General features: G+C 47.4%; 3 protein-coding genes across 11 annotated transcripts in view; all 3 read left to right on the top strand.

Moving 5' to 3' along the window:
• The window catches only part of NLRP1 (NLR family pyrin domain containing 1), a 117,485-nt gene extending 108,880 nt beyond the window's left edge, over window positions 1-8,605 (top strand). For 8 of the 9 annotated variants that reach the window (XM_063700555.1, XM_063700554.1, XM_055367285.2 and 5 more), the window contains one exon: window positions 8,108-8,605. In XM_063700555.1, the coding sequence (XP_063556625.1) occupies window positions 8,108-8,166 (59 nt within the window). In that variant the 3' untranslated portion in view covers window positions 8,167-8,605. Of the gene's footprint in view, window positions 1-4,026; window positions 4,157-8,107 lie in introns of all 9 variants that reach the window. The other variant, XM_063700553.1, reaches the window with a different exon arrangement.
• A 185-nt stretch (window positions 8,606-8,790) lies between these two features.
• LOC129523495 (uncharacterized) lies at window positions 8,791-9,381 on the top strand. The gene has a single exon (XM_055367287.2). The coding sequence runs from the start codon at window positions 9,022-9,024 to the stop codon at window positions 9,379-9,381; it is 360 nt and encodes a 119-aa protein (XP_055223262.1). The 5' UTR covers window positions 8,791-9,021.
• Window positions 9,382-9,654: 273 nt separating this feature from the next.
• On the top strand, window positions 9,655-10,550 carry LOC101127367 (uncharacterized). The gene is made up of 2 exons (XM_019013180.2): window positions 9,655-9,947; window positions 10,028-10,550. Exons 1-2 carry the CDS (start codon window positions 9,655-9,657, stop codon window positions 10,179-10,181), a joined length of 447 nt encoding a protein of 148 aa, XP_018868725.1. The 3' UTR covers window positions 10,182-10,550.
• The last annotated feature ends 8,398 nt before the right edge of the window (window positions 10,551-18,948 follow it).

Raw genomic sequence — 18,948 nt, 5'->3', positions numbered from 1 at the left:
GAACAGCACATGGAGATGATGGGAATGAGAAGTGCAGGGCAGCAGGGATCATTCTCAACAATGGTGGAAAATTGGAGTCTTCCAGGATCATTGTGTTCAGACTAATCCACCCTACATGAAGTTTTCTTTCTCTTTAAAGTGGGCCACTTGGAACAGGGACCCCTGTCAAAGAATGCATTCAAGAATCATGGATTTGGCTGGGCGAGGTGACTCACACCTGTAATCTCAACACTTTGGGAGGCTGAGTCGGATGAATCACCTCAAGTCAGGAGTTTGAGACCGGCCTGGCCAACATGGCAAAAACCCATCTCTGCTAAAAATACAAACAAAATGAGCTGAGCGTGGTGGCTCATGCAGTGAGCCGAGATCACGCCATTGTACTCCAGTGTAGGCAACAAGAGTGAGACTCCATCTCAAAAAAACAAAAGAATCATGGAATGCTTCCACCAGGCACTCTGATGGATGGTGGGAGCCCTGGGCTGAGCTTAATGCCTTTCCTGAAGGAATCACTCTCCCAAGGAGTAGGATTTGCCAGGTGCTAGAATCCGATAGAGGCCGTGAGCAATACTTGTCTCAATGGTGGGATAACTACAGATTTAAACTTTGAGCCATGCACACACTCTGGTCCAGGCCCCAGTCCTGGAGCAAGAAGGAAGCAGGGGAAGGAAGAAGGTCATCTGGAACCTGTGATTACCTGTGTTGTGTCAGGTTGTATGATTGTGGGGACCCCACTGAGTGCTACTCACAGGTTAGCCCCAGGCAGGTAGGAATGAGAAGGAGGAGAATAGAAGAAGAGGAATGGCTAGACAGGAGCATGACTGCTGGAGAGAACTTGAAGGGAAGGCTAGCTGTAGTATGGACGCTGTGCTATTGGTCAGGAGTCCTGCTGTGTTCTTGGTTTCCTAGCAACTGCTGTTAAGCAGGTAGTTGCTAGGCAATGCGGGGCCATCTAGGCGGTTAGGTAAGGACCTTTGTCTGCGTGGGCATAAATCAGACCATCACAGAGTATTGTTAATCCTGAAAATGGCCACTGGGTCCATTACTTAGATTTTTTTGGCCTTGTTGCACAGAAACTAATATAACCATGGTGCACAAGTTCTGGTCAAATGAGAAAGAAGTCACCCCATGATCTCATTATCCAAACAATACAAAAATTCTGTCTTTCCTCTTTCCATTCCAGTCTTTCTCTGCAGGAACACATTTTCATCTTGTTATCATCCTAGTACATGGGGTTTTAAACCTTGTTTTTTTGACTTTGATTTAGATCATCACAAGCATCCCTCAAGCTACTTAAGAGTTTTCAGGATAATCTTCCCCTGCATGACTCCTTGCAGTAGATATATCATTTACTTAACTATTCTCCTCTTGTTCTGACATTGACTTTGCTTCCAATTTTTTGCCACAATAAGCAGTACTGCAATACACGTCTTTCTGCAGAGAGCTTTTCTTTATCCTTTAGATCACTGTCTTGAAGTCAATACTAAGGGATAGGATGATTGTATCAAAGGACATAAATAGTCTCATGACTTTCTATATTTTGCAATAGCTTCCCTCGTGCTGGGTGCAGTGGCTCAAGCCTGTAATTCTCACACTTTAAGAAGCCAAGAAGGAGGATCACTTGAGGCCAGGAGTTCAAGGCCAGCCTAGGCAACATAGCAAGACTCTGTCTCTACAAAACAAATTTATTTTATTTTTTATTTTTCTTTTGAGACGGTCTCATTCGGTCACCCAGGCTGGAGTGCAGTGGCGCAATCTCAGCTCACTGCAACCTCTGCCTCCTACGTTCAAGTGATTCTCCTGCCTCAGCCATCTCAGTAGCTGGGATTACAGGTGCACACCACCATACCCAGCTAATTTTTTTTTTTTTTCTGAGACCGAGTCTCACTCTGTCCCCCAGGCTGGAGTGCAATGACACGATGTCAGCTCACCACAACCTCCGCCTCCATGGTTCAAGCAATTCTCCTCCCTCAGCCTCCTGAGTAGCTAGGATTACAGGCGTGCGCCACCACGCCTGGCTAATTTTTGTATTTTTAGTAGAGATGGGGTTTCACCATGTTGGCCAGGCTGGTCTCGAACTCCTGACCTTGTGATCCGCCCACCTAAGCCTCCCGAAGTGCTGGGATTACAGGTGTGAGCCACTGCGCCTGGCCTCTGGCTAATTTTTTTCTTTTTTGAGACGGAGTCTCGCTTTGTTGCCCAGGTTGGGGTGCAGTGGCGCAATCTCGGCTCACTACAACCCCCGCCTCCCGAGTTCAAGCGATTCTCCTGCCTCAGCCTCCTGAGTTTCCAGTAACTGGGACTACAGGCACGTGCCACCATGCCTGGATAATTTTTTGTATCTTTAATAGAGACGGGGTTTCACTGTGTTAGCCAGGATGGACTCGATCTCCTGACCTTGTGATCTACCCGCCTTGGCCTCCCAGTGGGATTACAGGCGTGAGCCACAACACCCAGGCAATTTTTGTAGTTTTAGTAGAGGCAGGGTTTCACCATGTTGCCCAGGCTCGTCTGGAACTCCTGGACTCAAGCAATCTGCCCACCTCGGCCTCCCAAAGTGTTGGAGTTACAGGCTTGAGCCACCATGCCCGGCTGAATTTCTTGATTCTTTAATGGCTGGTTTTTGTTTTCTTTTGATTTTAGAAGGCCTTAATTTGAAGACCTTTAATTTAATTTAATTTAATTAATTTAATTTATTTGAAGACAGTTTGAGGGAGAACAAAATGTCCTCACAGTTATTTTTTCATTATTTTAGTTGAATATATCTATAATATAGTTTATGATTACAACCATTTTTAAGTGTAAGCACATTCACCTCGACGTGCAACGATCACCACTGTCCATCTCCAGAATTTTTTCGTCTTCCTTAATTGAAATTATGTACCCATTAAATAATAATTCCCCATTCCTGCCTCCTTTCAGCCCCTGGGAACCACTATTCTACTTTCTGTCTCTTTAAATTTGACCACTCTAGAAACCTTATATAAGTGGAATCATAACAATCATTGTCCTTTTGTGCTTGCTTCTTTCACTTATCACAAAGTGTTCAAGATTTATCCATGGTATTGCATGTGTCAGAATTTTTTTTTTTTTTTTTTTTTTTTTGAGATGGAGTTTCGCTCTTGTTGCCCAGGCTGGAGTGCAGTGGTGCAGTCTCAGCTTACTGCAACCTCCACCACCCGGGTTCAAGCCATTCTCCTGCCTCAGCCTCCCAAGTAGCTGGGATTACAGGTGTCGACCATCATGCCCAGCTAATTTTTTTTTTTTTTTTTGTATTTTTAGTAGAGCCAGGGTTTCACCATGTTGGCCAGGCTGGTCTCAAACTCCTGACCTCAGGTGATCCTCCCGCCTCGGCTTCCCAAAGTGCTGGGATTACAGGCGGGAGCCACCGCACCCAGCCAGAATTTCCTTCCTTTTAATGTTGGAAAACATCCCATTGTATGTCTATGCCACATTTTGGTTATCTGTTCATCTGTTGATGGACACGTGTGTTGCTTCCACCTTTCGGCTATTGTGAGTAATGCTGCCATGAACATAGGTGTACAGATATCTCTTTGAAACCTTGTTTTCAACTCTTTTGGGTATACACCCAGCAGGGGAATTGCTGGATTATCCTCACAGTTCTTAACCATTTAGTGTGGGTCAGCTTCTGGGTAATAGAGTAATGGAAGGAGAAGAATGATGTTGCTGAATTGGCTGTTTGATGATTTTTTTTTTTTTTTGAGACAGACTTTTGTTCTTGTTGCCCAGACTGGAGTGCAATGGTGCCATCTCGGCTCACTGCAACCTCCACCTCTTAAGTTCCAGCGATTCTCCTGCCTCAGCCTCTCGGGTAGCCGTGATTACAGGCGCCCACCCCCATGCCCAGCTAATTTTGTATTTTGAATAGAGATGGGGTTTCACCACGTTGGTCAGGCTGGTCTCGAACTCCTGACCTCAGGCGATCCACCCTCATCCGCCTCCCAAAGTGCTGGGATTACAGACATGAGCCACCACACCTGGCCCTGTTTGATGATTTTTGTTCTATAGGAGCGGCACAAAGAGAAGAGGACAGAACAACAGTAACCAAATCTATTCTCTCTGAGGAAGATCATATGTAGAGAGCAGAGGTCTGTGTGTGTGAAAGAAAACGGGGAAGAGGATGAAAATGTCCAGAGTGGTGAGCTCTGCTAGGCCCTGGAATGAAGCTGAGATGCTGGAAGCGCTAAGTTCTCTCTAGTGGGAGAAAAACCACTGTGGAAAGCTAATCATTTGATGTAGAACCTCACCAATGACCAGGAAGAAGCAATCAGTGCCCAGCTAGGCTAAACTGGGCCTGCGATAGGGTGTGAGTAGGGCCAGCTTCCTGGAAGTGCAACCTGTGCAATGGCAGTAGGCCCCCATGCTTGGGGTTTAATGCGTGGCAGTCACTGCCTTGAAACTCTTAATAATTGTATCTTTGAATTTGTGCTTTGTAAGTGAAGTTTGATGGGACCTGGAGCATGCATAGGGGCAGGAAGGGAGGGTAGGGGGGCTTGGAATCCCACCTGCCAGGTGCCACCTCACAGCCCCCAGACAGGTTCTTAGCTTCCCACTGTCTGCCCCGTGGAGCCCCAGGCTTTACTCAGCCTCCCCTTCTCTGCCTTGCTCAGCAACCATTGCTACCCCTAACCCCAGCAGGGGACTGAGTGGAGCACGGGGATGATCAGCATTGGATGTGAGCTCCCAGAAGCCTCTCAGGGTGGGGCAGGCAGCTGACCCTGCATTGGGCTAGAAGTGCCACAGCACCTTCAGCAGGTGACTAGGCTTATGCAGGCACATCCTAGTGTAGAGGTTGCAATACACTTGCAGGTTTCCCATCAACTGTGGGTTTGGGTAGAGGACCTGTGGAAAGGGGAGATTCCTGGCTTGACTTCCCTTCTCCCAGCCAGGGCACGCACATAAATTAGAAGTTGGCAGGAGAGGAATTCGGCAGCCATGGTTTCCAGGATAACAAATAGCTGTAGCCCAGGCAGCAGAGATTCCCAGAAGGTCCTTCTCTCCCACCCACCCACTGACACATACACCCCACCACCACCACCAAAGCCTGTTTCCTCACCTCGGCATGAACACTTCGAGCTAAAAGTGGCCTTTGTGAATTTTGCCTCTTGCTCTGTGTACACATTCTAAAGGGAACAAGTCTGTTTTGCTGCAGGGTGAGGCCCAGAATGCGGCCTGGGAAAGGCTAACAGGGCACAGTCTTTGATGGTGAGCAAGCCTGGGGTGGGTAGCTGAGGGGATTGGGAGCTATACCTCTTACCCTTGGGTCAGAGAGATGTGGGTTAGAACCCCAGCAGTCAGTGTTTTATTCTATTCTATTCTATTCTATTCTAATTTTTTTGAGACAGAGTCTCAGTCTATCACCCAGGCTGGTGTGCAGTGGTGTGATCTCAGCTCACTGCAACCTCCGCCTCCTGGGTTCAAGCGATTCTCGTGCCTCAGCCTCCCAAGTAGCTGGGATTACAGGCATGCGCCACTATGCCCGGCTAATTTTTGTATTCTTAGTAGAGAGGGGGTTTTGCCATGTTGGCCAGACTGGTCTCGAACTCCTGACCTCAGGTGATCCACCTACCTCAGCCTCCCAAAGTGCTGGGATTACAGATGTGAGCCACCACACCCGGCCCCCAGCAGTCAGTATTAGTGGCAGATTTTAGATTCCTTCACCTCTCAGCCTCAGTTTCCTCATTGGAACACTGGAGAAAATACTGGTGCCTAATTTAGGGGGTCATGAAAATTAAGTGAGACCATCTCTGCAGAAATGTTGAGCACAGTTCCCAGCACACAGTCGGTGGCCAGTGATTGGCTGCTGCTGCTGCTGCTGCTATCATCCATGTGTGTCCTAGGATTCCTCATAGAGGGGGTCACCAACATGATCAACTGGCCATTGTCCAGATCCAGGCTTTGGCCTGGCAGACTCAAATCTCTGATTCCTATTGACTCAGACAGTGTATCTATCTTCCAGAGGCAAATACCCCTAAATGGATGAAGGAAACCTATCAAAGTATAGCACCGGAGAAAAGATCCCCCTAGAAGAGGCCTCTCTCACCTCTGAGAGGGGTATGTACTCTGGGCAGGTCCCAGAAGCAGGAGCTAAAGGTAGCCTTTGTCCATTCAGGGGTTTTTTTTGGTGGATTCTGGCTCCAGGCCCTGGACTCATGAGGTTTTTCCTGGAACACTCTGTGGTGTCGAGCAGAGTGTGAAGTTGTAGCTTGGGATCTTCCAGTATCTGTCCTGTCAGGGATGTCTAGTGGTCCTGAAGTCCCTGGCCTGGGACGAAGTTAGCTCTTGTTGCTGGGCATAGGCATAGCTTGCACCAGGATGAGGCCATGGAGTCAGCCAAGCTCTCTCAATTCCTGACAGACAGAGCCCCCAGGGGTCACCTGGGCTGGGACCAGCACTGTTTTGTGATATATTCATTTCTGTACAGGTAGACCAGGTAAAAAATAATAAGGTGTCCTAGAGACACCTGGGCCTCTGCTGTCTGAGCTCCGGATTTAGCCTCACATCTTCTCAATATGCAAAGGACCCTGCAGTTACTAAAGCATTTTTAACACCTGCACTCGTCACTGACACCCGGCTCCTCCCCAATAAACCTTTGCATGGTTCTGCCCGAGACCTTCTTGGTTACTGAGACTTCCCCACTACCTACTCCCACTTAAACTGCGTAGGTAGGTTTGGGTGACTTTCTCAATGCCACAGCCTTACATAAAGCTCTTCCATCCCACTCTACACACCCTTCCATTCCACCTTGAAAACCCTCTTATTGCACCCTACACACCCTTTCATTCTAGCCTCACACCCTTCCAATCATCCATCACACAATTCCATTTCACCCTTCACACCCTTCCATTCCACCTTGAAAACCCTCCCATTGCACCCTACACACCCTTTCATTCTAGCCTCACACCCTTCCATTCATGCATCACACAATTCCATTTCACCCTTCACACCCTTCCATTCCATTATTCATTCACACCATTTCATTCCATTCTTCACGCCATTCCATTACAACCTTCATATTCTTCCACTCCACCTTACACACCTTATATTCCACCCGTGACACTCTTCCAGTCCACTACATGTCCTTCCGTTTCTCTCTTCACATCTTCCATTTCACCCTAAGCAACCTCCCATTTTACCCTTCACACCCTTCAATTCCACCCTTCACACCCCTCCATGACATCCTTCAAGCTCTTCCATGCCACCCTTAACATCCTCTCATTCCACTTTTCACTCTCTGGTCCTTCCATGTCCTTCCATTCTGCCTTCTGCAACCTTCCATTCCATTCTTCACATTCTTTCACTCCACCTAAACCATCCTTCCATTCCAACCTCCACACCTTTCAATTTCACCCTTCATATACTTCCACCCGGCTTGGCGCAGTGGCTCATGCCAGTAATCCAGCAGTTTGGGAGGCCGAGGCAGGTGGATCACTTGAGGTCAGGAAGTTCGAGACCAGCCTGGCCAATGTGGTGAAACCCTGTCTCTACTACAAATACAAAAAATTAGCCGGGCATGATGGTGTGGGCCCGTAATCCCAGGTACTCAGAGGCTGAGGCAAGAGAATCGCTTGAACCTGGGAGGCAGAGGTTGCAGTGAGCCGAGACCACTCCACTGCACTCCAGCCTGGACAACAGAGCAAGACTCCGTCTCAAAAAAAAAAAAAAAAAAAAAGAACTGCACCATTTTACATTCTCAACATCACGGATGAGGGTTCCATCTTCTCCTCATCCAGCCAACTGCAAGCCCTTTTAGCTGAGGTGGTTAAGCTGTGAGAACCAGAGTTTGCTGCTGCCGTTATTCACTGCATCATTCATTCAGCAAAAACCTGAGTACCTACCACTACCTAGTAGGCTCTGGCCATGCAAGAAGTCCCTGGCAACGCTGTAGGATAGAGAGGAACAGCACCCTGGTTACAGCGTTTCAGCACCCTGGCCTTGGTTAACCCCGGGCCTTTCACTTGCAGGAGGCAGGGAGTTCTCTGATGGCAGTTTGAGTTGGATTTGCTGCAACTAACAAAGCCGGCCAGTGGACCTCTCCAATCTACTGGGACTCAAATAAATCCAAGTGATTGTTCTCCCTCCATTCCAGGAAGGAACACTAGCCAGCCGTGGAACCTCAGGTGCAACAGAGACGCCAGGAGATGCTAGTGCCCAGCAGCCTGCGGCAGTACCAATGAAGCCAGAGAGGGCTTGGTGGATGACAAGGAGGCCTGAGTAGACCGCAGGTGGGTCTGAGAAATGGGCTCAGGTGAGGCAGGTCTTTGAAGGATTTGTTCTTAATCATATGCGAGATGCTCAAAAGGCTGGATTCCTGCTTTTGTGGGTGAAGAGCAAGAAGAGAAAACAGGTTGTACGCATACAGATGCAGACGGAGAGACAGAAAAAAAAGGAAGGAGGCAGAGAAATGCACCAATTCTTGAGCTGTATTATCTCTGGACCTTGGGATTGTGGGAGGCTTTATTTTACTACTGATTTTGCCTACACTGTTTTCTCAATTTCTAGTTTTCTACAAAGATGATGTGTTAGCTTTTTCACGCATTAAGATTAAAATTTAAAACAGACCACACAATAAATATTTCTTTTAAAAGGAGAAATATGCCCTGGGGAAGCTCCCCACGCAGCTGAGAGCCTGGCTGGTTGCATTTCGGCTTCTTAGGTGCCAAGCCTACTAGTGCCCCGGGGTCCCAGCCAGCGGCTCGCGCTTCCTCCCCCTTGCGCCGCCAGTCTGGTTGCCATGGAGACAAACCTTGCTGCGCAGAGACTGCCGAGCCGCAGGCAGCGGAGCTGGAACCCGGCGAGCCAGCCTCTGCAACAGGCTGGGGGCGGAAGGAGGAGCCAGGCGAAGCGGCGCCTCCGCTGAGAGGCCCGGCGGACCCTGCAGAGGCCCCCTGCCCCTCTGGCTCCGCCCACACCCGGGTCGCTAGAAATACAGCCGTAGCCCCGCCCGCCGCGCACTGCGCTCTGACCCAGACCCGACTGACCCACCTACCCGCGATCCTGCCCATGGCTGACGGACTCTCTCGGCGCAGACCCTGGGGTCCCGAGCAGATTCGCCCGGACTCCGAGTCCGAAGGCCTGTTTGACAAGCCTCCCCCGGAAGACCCTCCCGCTGCCCGCGGGCCCAGGTCGGCGTCGGCCGCGGGCAGGAAGGCTGGTCGGCGCGCGGGCGGGAGGGCGCAGGGGGGCCGCGCCGGGCAGCCCCCGAAGGCCGCATCGCGCCCCCCGCCCAAGAAGGAGGCGCCTCCACTGGACGAGGGCTGCTATCTCGACCATTTTCCGCACCTCTCCATCTTCATCTACGCAGCCATCGCCTTCTCCATCACCTCCTGCATCTTTACCTATATCCATTTACAGCTTGCCTGAGTGGCCAGCGCGGGACGGGGTGGGCGCAGGACCGAGCGGGGAGGGAAAGGGAAAACAGGGCTCGGCATTTTGTGTTTTGGAACAGCGCTGCACCCCCTTCATGTAGCTTTCGATGCTTGTTTCTTTCCGTCTTTGTTGTCGCTATCTTTGTCTATCAGTACGAAAGTACAAAGTAGCTGCCGGCAATGAAATAAGGGTGCTGTTTGCACCTGCAGGTTAGGGGTGGAGGCGTTTAGAATTCTGGGGTGTGATTGAGCCCCGTTTATAATTAGAATGTCCCTGGACCCCTACCACTCTGTGACATGGGGGCACGCGCAGGGATCCCATCATTTTGTGTTTGGGGAGCTCAGAGTGCGCCCAATCTTGGAATCTTTAAGGGATGAGCCAGACCCAGACCCGCGGCCTTCTGGAGAGGGTCCGGCAGGGAGGGTCGGCGCCCTGGCCCGGGGTGGGCCGGAGCCCTGTGATGCTGCATCGCCCCCAGGAGGAGCCAGCTGTGCCCCAGAGTTGGCGCGGCCGAGAGAGGACAAGAGCGCGCAGCAGGCGAAGCTGGAGGGCGGGACTCGGTAAGTGGCGTTCGTCGGGGTGTCGTGCTGCGCCCCCAGGGGCTCTGGCTGACCACGACTGTGCGTTTTTCCTGCCTTAGACTTTGTTGTCGCTGCCCGGAGGAGTCGAGACTGGTACCCGGAGGAGCTGTCTCACCAGGAGACCACGCCCTGGAAGTGTCCGGGACTCGCGGGACCTGTGGCTGCAGACCCCGCCGGGACTCAGGCCCAGAGCTGGCGCACTCCTCAGGATGAGACTCTGGGGGCACTAGCCGGGGTCCACGGGAGGGCTGTCCTTGGGGACTCTAGGATGGCTTCGTTCTGGCCCGCCGCACTTCTGGAGCTGTGAGACCCAAGACAAAAGGGGCTGAGGGATTTCTGATTGACAAGAGTTCGTGCGGGAAAACCACCTGACTCCTAGGGATTTGTCATTTTAGACTCAAAAGGCTTAATACCAGAAACCACCTTGGCAAGATATTTACCCACCGGCCCTCTCTGTTTACTCATGAGTGTTAAATGTCAAAACGCAGCGCTCTAACCCTGCATATTATTTACTTGCAAATGTCTGTAATCTGTAATTGTGATGCCTCTGATGGAATAAATTGTCTTTTTCAGTCTCCTCTATATTCAGTTCTCCATTAATTTCCAACTCTTCTAACTTCTTCTGCCAAACTTCCTAGTCTGCTCCACAGCATCCCCACTGTCCCTCCAAAACAGACTTAATTCTGTGACCCAGCATTCCAAAATATAGCCTCTCCCTCCACTAAATAGCTACAAGGCCCTTCAATGGCATCTTTCTCCACATCAGGTCCTCACAACATGCCAGTATCCGAGTCTACCATCCCTTATGGCAGATCAGCCACTATCCCATTGTGGCATTACCTACTGCCCCTCAGTATTTCGTTTCCACTTGCCTCCATTATGAAGACCGAGTACGGCCCCCCAGCTAAGCTCTGGAATTTGCCCCCTGGGTCTTTACAAACGCCCTGTTTTCCAATATCAGGGCCTTGCCATTTCTCAGTTCTGACTTCCCATAATCCCATATCACTCTGTGCCTTGATATCTTGCCCCCGGACACTTGTTTCAGTGCCACAAGTATGACATCCACTGTTCCCCAATGTCAGCCTGTGCTTTACAATCACACTTTACTACAACAATTCCCCCACAGCAATCGGTGGCACTATTTCCCAAAATTAGGTCTCCAGGCCGGGTTCGTTGGCTCACGCCTGTAATCCCAGCACTTTGGGAGACCGAGGCGGGTGGATCACGAGGTCAGGAGATTGAGACCATCCTGGCTAACATGATGAAACCCCGTCTCTACTAAAAATACAAAAAAAAAAAAATTAGCCAGGCGTGGTGGCGGGCGCCTGTAGTCCCAGCTACTCGGGAGGCTGAGGCAGGAGAATGGCATGAACCCGGGAGGCGGAGCTTGCAGTGAGCCGAGATCGCGCCACTGCACCCCAGCCTGGGCGACAAAGCGAGACTCCGTACCAAAAAAAAAAAATGTCTCCAAAGGACCACAATATTTATCCCTCACTGGTTTCCAGCTTTCAATCTTGGATATTCGATCTTCTGCTATCGCTTAGTATTGAGTATTCACGGACTCCCAATATATAGCCTAGCGCTCTCCAAACATTTGATCTCATTGTTTCCCTTTCATACGTCCCCTGTTCTCTCTCATACAGTCCCTTAGTGACTACTCAGTATGTGATCCCCCAGCTTCCTTTCCTCCGTCAATCTCCTGATAGTAGACTCCTCCTCCTGTTCCCAAAACCAAAGGTCCCTGTTCCTCAACATTCGGTCACTGTTCCACAATATCATGGCCCTTTTTGTGCCACAAAATCTGGGCCTCCATTTTCTCTTTTTTTTTCTTTCTTTTTTTTTTCGTGCAGTGGCATGATCTCAGCTCACCTCAACCTCCGCCTCCCAGGTTCGAACAATTCTCGTGCCTCAGCCTCCCAACTAGCTGGGACTCCAGGTGTGTGCCACCATGCCCAGCTAATTTTTTTTTTTTTTAGACTGAGACTCACTCTGTGCCCCAGGCTGGAATGCAGTGGCCTGATCTTGGCTCACTGCACCCTTTGCCTACTGGTTCAAACAACTCTCCTGCCTCAGCCTCCCGAGTAGCTGGGATTACAGGCATGTGCCACCACACCCGGATAATTTTTTTGTATTTTTAGTAGAGATGGGGTTTCACCATGTTGGCCAGGCTGGTCTTGAACTCCTGACCTCAAGTGATCCACCCGCCTCAGCCTCCTAAAGTGCTGGGATTATGGGTGTCAGCCACTGTGCCTGGTCTGGGCCTCCATTTTCTACCCCAAATTCCAACATCTGGTTCCCATGACTATACTGTTATTAGATCTTATTGCCTCTACAATATTAATATTGGCTTCAATATTCTCCTAAATATCCAGCCCCATTTGATCCCCTTATTTCAATATTTATTGCGTTGTTCCCCAAATACTTGATTATTGTCTCAATATTGTACTCCAGTCTTCCTTGACACTCACCCCATCACTGCTGTCTCCAATATTAAACTCACTCCAGCCCCCAAATTCATTTTCTTCCCATACCCCCATATTCTCTCCTATCAGCCCATCACTCTTCCCCATGCTTCTCCCGATTTCACTCTCCTTCAAATTCCTGGTTCCATAGAGCTCCAGTACCTGGCCTGTATTTTCTAATCAATATTAAATTTCCATTACTCTCACGTCATCTACACAATGAGATACCACTTAATACTCACTAAGTATTAAGTGTACACTTAATCTGTACACTTCAATGTGTACACACAATAAGCATGTACTTTTAGTATCATCATGCGTCTAAGGTGGCCAATTTGCCTCTTATGTAGTTTGAGTTATAGTTTAGGTATCCCAGGAATATGTGATGACATATCTCCCTATTGCCCACCTAATTTCACAGTTACTGCTTACCTATATTGAGCTTGCAACTGTCCTCCAATTTCTGGGCGTCCAGTAAGAGTTTCCTTTGTCCAAAATATCAAGCCTTTCCCTGTCTGCTTAGTATACACGGACAGCCTTTTAGACCATAAAAACAAATGGGCCCCCAAGCCAGGTGCAGTGATGCACACCTGTAGTCCCAGCTACTTGAGAGACTTGCAGGAGGATCCCTTGAGGCCGGACATTTGAAACCAGCTAGGCAACATGGCAGAGACCCCATCTCCAAATAAAACAAAAGAAAAAAACAAACAAACAAGGACCCATTTTTGGGGTCCTTGTGCCGTGCTGCTCAAGAATCAAATTCTAGAGTCTTATTAGCCTGGCTGGGGTCACATGCCCATCTTTGGCTAAAAGGCAGAAGAGTTATCTTAATAGGCAATCCTGTGAAAATAGCATGCAATAGGAAAGGAATAGTTCCCAGAGGAAAACTGAAGAGCCATGGATGCTAGGCAGGTGAAAATATCAGATATCCAGTAAACTGACTTTCGGTAAGTCACAAAGGATGAAGGTAAAGCCAACTGTTTCGGGCAATTTGGGTTGTCAGTGGTAGGTAAATATATGGAGACAGTGAAGTAAGCCGTGGTTCTGAATATCATGGAACAGTAGTAAGTTTAAGTTGTTGAGAAACAGTTGAAATTTAGCTATTTGAAACAGTAGAAACTGATACTGGGAAAATTGATTAATTTTTTTTTTTTTTTTTTTGAGACAGTCTCGCTCTGTTGCCCAGGCTGGAGTGCAAAGGTACAATCTTGGCTCACCACAACCTCCACCTCCGCCTCCCAGGTTCAAGCAATTCTCCTGCCTCAGCCTCCGGAGTAGCTGGGATTACAGGTATGCACCACCATGCCCAGCTAATATTGTATTTTTTTAGTAGAGATGGGGTTTCTCCATGTTGGTCAGGCTGGTCTCGAACTCCTGACCTCAGGTGATCCACCTTCCTCAGCCTCCTAAAGTGCTGGGATTACAGGTGTTAGCCACCACGGCTGGCCAGATTAATTTTTTAACTATGTCATTGCTTGTTAGAGTCCAAGCACTGGAGATAATTATCAGCAAAACAGAGACAACCCTTGCCTTCATGGAGCTCACTTTGTTAATGATAGAATTTAAACATGTGGCGGCTTAGTGTTTTATATAGTGTGAGTTCATTGAATTCTCACAACCTTATGAGGTAGGTTCTATTATTCTTCCCATTTGGCAGATGAGGAAACAGGCATAGGTGAAATGATTTGCCCAAGGTCACAGCAATGGAGCAAGATTTTGAACCCAGGCATTGTTTCTGGAGTGTGTATTCTTATTTTTACCAGCTATATTAAGGCATAATTCATATAACTCATAACTCACTCATTTAAAGGGTACAATTCAATGGCTTTTAGTATACTCAGAGTTGTGCAACCATTACAATTGATATTGGGACATTTTTTGTTTCTTTTGTTTTTTTTTTTTTGAGACTGGGTCTGGCTCTGTCACTCAGGCTGGAGTGCAGTGACACAATCTTGGTTCACTGCCACCTTCACCTCCTGGGCTCACACGATTCTCCCACCTCAGCCTCCTAAGTAGCTGGAACTACAGGTGAACGCCGCCATGCCCAGCTGATTTTTGTATTTTTTGTAGAGATGGTTTGTTTATTTGTTTGTTTGTTTTTTGAGACAGAGTCCCACTCTATTGCCCAGGCTGGAGTGCAGTGGCACCATAAACTGCAACCTCCGCCTCCTGGGTTCAAGCAATTCTCCTGCTTCAGCCTCCCCAGTAGCTGGGATGACAGGTGCACGCTGCCATGCCTGACTAATTTCTTGTATTTTAGTAGAAACGGAGTTTCACCGTGTTGCCCAGGCTGGTCTCGAACTCCTGAGCTCAGGCAATCCGCCCACCTCGGTCTCCCAAAGTGCTGGGATTACAGGCGTGAGCCACCGCGCCTGGCCTCTAAGGGTTCTTTATATATTTTAGATACAAGTCCATTATTAAATGATTTACAATTTATTGTCCCATTCTGTGAGTTGTCTTTTCACATTTGTGATGGTGTCTTTGAAACACAAAAGTTTTAAATTTTGATGATATCCAGTTCATCTATTTTTCCTTTGTTGCTTATGTTTTTGGTGGCATAGCTAAGAAACTACTGACCCACAAAGATTATGAAGATTTAAACCTAATACATGTTTTCTTCTAAGAGTTTTAGAGTTTTAGCTCTTAATTGTAGGTCTTTGATCCATTTTAAGTTCATATTTGTACATGGTGTGCAGTAGGATCCAACTTCATTCTTTTGTATGAGGGCGTCCAGTTATCCCAACACTGTCTGTTGAGAAGACTCTTCTTCCCCCATTGAATTATCCCAGCACCCTTATCCAATTCATTTGACTGTAAATGTGAGGGTTAATTTCTGGTTTTTGTTGTTTTTTAAAAATATTTGTGTGTGTGTGAGGGTTAATTTCTGGATTCTCTTTTTTTTTTTTTTTTTTTTGAAATGGAGTCTCACTCTGTCCCCCAGGCTGCAGTGCAGTGGCATGATCTCGGCCCACTGCAACCTCCACCTCCCAGCTTCAAGTGATTCTCCTGCCTCAGCTTCCCAAGTAGCTGGGATTAAAGGTTTGCGCCACCATGTCTGGCTAATTTTTGTATTTTTTTTTTTTATTAGAGATGGGGTTTCGCTATGTTGGCCAGGCTGGTCTTGAACTCCTGACCTCAAGTGATCCACCTGCCTTGAACTCTCAAAGTGCCAGGATTACAGGCATGAGCTACCTCACCTGGCCTGGATTCTTACCTCTATTTATCTATATGTCTATCTTTATTCCATTAACACACAGTCCTGATAACTGTAGCTTTGCAGTAAATTTTGAAATTGGAAAGTATGAGTTCTCCAACTTTGTTATTCTTTGTCGAAATTGCTTTTGCTAGTCTAGGTCTTTTGAATTTCTATATACATTTCAGGATCAGCTTGCCAATTTCTACAAAGAAGTCAATTAGAATTTTGATAGGGATTGTGTCTTTATTAGCATCATGAAAACGGACTAATACAATGAGTTTTCTACATTTTCTGTTAAATTTCTTCAAAGGATTTTATTTTTGGTGTCTTCAAAATGGAATTGATTTCTCAATTTCATTTCCTGTTTGCTCATTGCTAGTGCATAGAAAAATAATTGAGGCTTAGTACAGTGGCTCGTGCCTGTAATCCCAGCACTTTGGGAGACTGAGGCAGGAGGATCACTTGAGCCTGGGAGTTTGAGACCAGCCTGGGCAACATAGCAAGACCTCATCTCTACTAATAATTTAAAAAATTAGTCGGGCATGGTGGCAAGCTCTTTATGGTCTCAGCTACTCTGGAGGCTGAAGTGGGAGGATCACTTGAGCCCGGGTGGTTGAGGCTGCAGTGAGCTGAGATCTTGCCACTGCACTCCAGCCAGGGCAACAGGGCGGGACCTTATCTCAAAAAAAGAAAAATAATAGCTTTTCTTACATTGATATTATATTCTGAATCCTTGCTGAAACTCATTTATTTGTTCTAATAATCATAACTATTAGTTCTAATAGTTTAAGATGACAACAGAATGGTCTTCTACAAGATCATATCATCTGCAGATACGATCTGTCTTTCCAATCTGGATTCCTTTTATTTCTCTTTCTTGGGAAGCTTTCCTGGGTAGGATCTTCAGCAAATGCTGAATAGGATGCTGAGAGTGGACCTCCTTTGCTTTCTTTCCTGATATTCAGTATTTCACCATTAAGTGTGATGTTAGCTGTGAGTTTTTCATAGATGTCCTTTATCAGGTTGAGGAAATTCCCTTCTGTTCCTAGTTTGTTGAGTGTTTTTGGCATGGAGGGGTGTTGAATTTTGTCAAATGTTTTTATGTGTCCATTGAAGTGATCAGAGGGTTTTTGTTCTTTATTCTATTGAGGTGGTGTATTTCATTAATTCATTTTCAGCAGTTAAACCAACCTCACATTCCTGGGATAAATCCCACTGGGTCATCGTGTATAATCCTTTTTATATACTACTGGATTTGATTTACTTATATTTTGTTGAGGATTTTTTTTTTTTTTTTTTTTTTGAGACAGGGTCTCACTCCGTTACCCAGGCTGGAGTGCAGTGTTCGTAACCATGGCTCACTGCAGCCTCAACTTCCCTGGCTTGAGCTATCCTCCCACCTCAGCCTCCCAGGTCTCTGGGACTACAGGCATGCACCACCATGCCTGGCTGATTTTTTCTAGTGTTTGTAGAGATGGGGTCTCACTATGTTGCCTAGGCTGGTCTTGAACTCCTGTGCTCAAACAATCCTCCCACATCAAGTCTCCCAAAGTGCTGGGATTACAGGCGTGAGTCACCATGCCTGGCTTTTTTTGTTTGTTTGTTTTTACAGAGTCTCATTCTGTTGTCCAGGTTAGAGTGCGGTGGCAGGACCTCGTCTCATATTGCAACCTCTGCCTCCCGGGTTCAAGCGATTCTCATGCCTTAGCCTCCTGAGTAGTGGGATTGCAGGTGCACGCCAGCACGCCTGGCTAATTTTTGTTTGTTTTTTGCTTTTTGAGACAGTCTCACTCTTATCACCCACGATGGAGTGCAGTGGAGCAATCTCGGCTCACTGTAACCTCCACCTCCCGGGTTCAAGCAATTCTCGTTCCTCAGCCTCCCAAGTAGCTGGGATTACAGGAGCGCACCACCACACCTGGTTAATGTTTGTATTTTAGTAGAGATAGGGTTTCATCATGTTGCCCAGGCTAGTCTTGAACTCCTGAGCTCAGGCGATCTGCCTGCCTCAGCCTCCCAAAGTGCTGGCATTACAGGCGTGAGCCACTGCACCCAGCTACGTTGAGAATTTTTTTTTTTTTTTTGCATTTACATCCATTATGTAGTGGTGAATAGGCATGACAGTAGAGAATAAATAAAACCATGGAAGGTTTGGTATTACAGAACAATGGGATCTCGTATTGGGGTGGGGGGGGGGGGAAAGTGAGAAATTGGGTGAGATTGATGCTGGATGGGAGATGGGACAATTTTATCCTTTATTCTATAGTGGTTCTATTTATTCTGTTCTATTGATGCATTTTCACACGTTAAAACAACCTTGCATTCCAGGGAAGCAGAGAATGGGTAAACAACTGTATATAATCCTGATTTATTCATAAATTTCTGAAGGGAGAATTTACTTATTAGAGGATGATAGGGTCAACTATATTATTTCTGCAGAGACACCACCGTAACAAACAGCAGCAGTAATGTCCAGCAATTATTAAGCATGTACTCACAAAATGGACCCGAGTTCAAACACTGGATTTCACCCTTCTATCCAGGTCATGACCATACTTAACTGTATTAAGATGAACCATATTACTGCATATAATAATGACAAGGCCTCAGCAGTAGTTTCCTTAACAGATAGTTTATATCCTCATGAACATCTCAATATTCTGATTTCACTAACATGCCTACTAATAGGTATATTGTTTCCTGTGACTGCTGTAACAAACCGATGACTTAAAACATATTCTCTCACAGTTCCGGAAGCCAGAAATGCAATCCACCTGTTGGCTCTAAGGCAGAATCTCTTCTTTGCCTCTTCCAGCTTGTGGGGGCTGCATTACTCCAAACTTTTTTTTTTTTTTTCCCCGAGATGGAGTCTTGCTCTGTCACCAGGCTGGAGTGCAGTAGCACGATCTCCGCTCACTGCAACCTCCGCCTCCCGGGTTCAAGCGATTCTCCTGCCTCAGCCTCCCGAGTAGCTAGGATTACAGGCATGTGCCACCACACCTGGCTAATTTTTTGTATTTTTGGTAGAGACAGGTTTTCACCATGCTGGCCAGGCTGGTCTTGAACTCCTGACCTCAAGTGATCTGCCCACCTAGGCCTCCCAAAGTGCTGGGATTACAGGTGTGAGCCACCATGCCCGGCCCCAACCTGCTTTTAGGTCATAATACCTCCTCCTTTTCTGTCTGAAATCTCCCTCTGCCTTTCTAAGGAGAGTTTTCACTGGATTTAGGGTCCATCCAAATAATGCAGGATGATCTCCTTATCTCCATATCCTTAATTATACCTGTAAAGACCCCTTTTCTGAATAAGGCAACATTCACAG

Source organism: Gorilla gorilla, chromosome 19 (genome assembly GCF_029281585.2).
Source record: "Gorilla gorilla gorilla isolate KB3781 chromosome 19, NHGRI_mGorGor1-v2.1_pri, whole genome shotgun sequence".
NCBI lineage: Eukaryota > Metazoa > Chordata > Mammalia > Primates > Hominidae > Gorilla > Gorilla gorilla.
The sequence above is the reverse complement of the archived record's forward strand: the minus strand, read 5'-3'. Positions and strand labels throughout refer to the sequence as shown.

Excerpts from the sequence above, each read along its gene's own strand:
- LOC129523495 (XM_055367287.2), top strand. The coding sequence starts at position 9,022 with ATGGCTGACGGACTCTCTCGGCGCAGACCCTGGGGTCCCGAGCAGATT.
- LOC101127367 (XM_019013180.2), top strand. The coding sequence starts at position 9,655 with ATGTCCCTGGACCCCTACCACTCTGTGACATGGGGGCACGCGCAGGGA. Across the intron at positions 9,948-10,027 it reads AAGCTGGAGGGCGGGACTCG|ACTTTGTTGTCGCTGCCCGG; the intron begins GTAAGTGGCGTT and ends TTCCTGCCTTAG.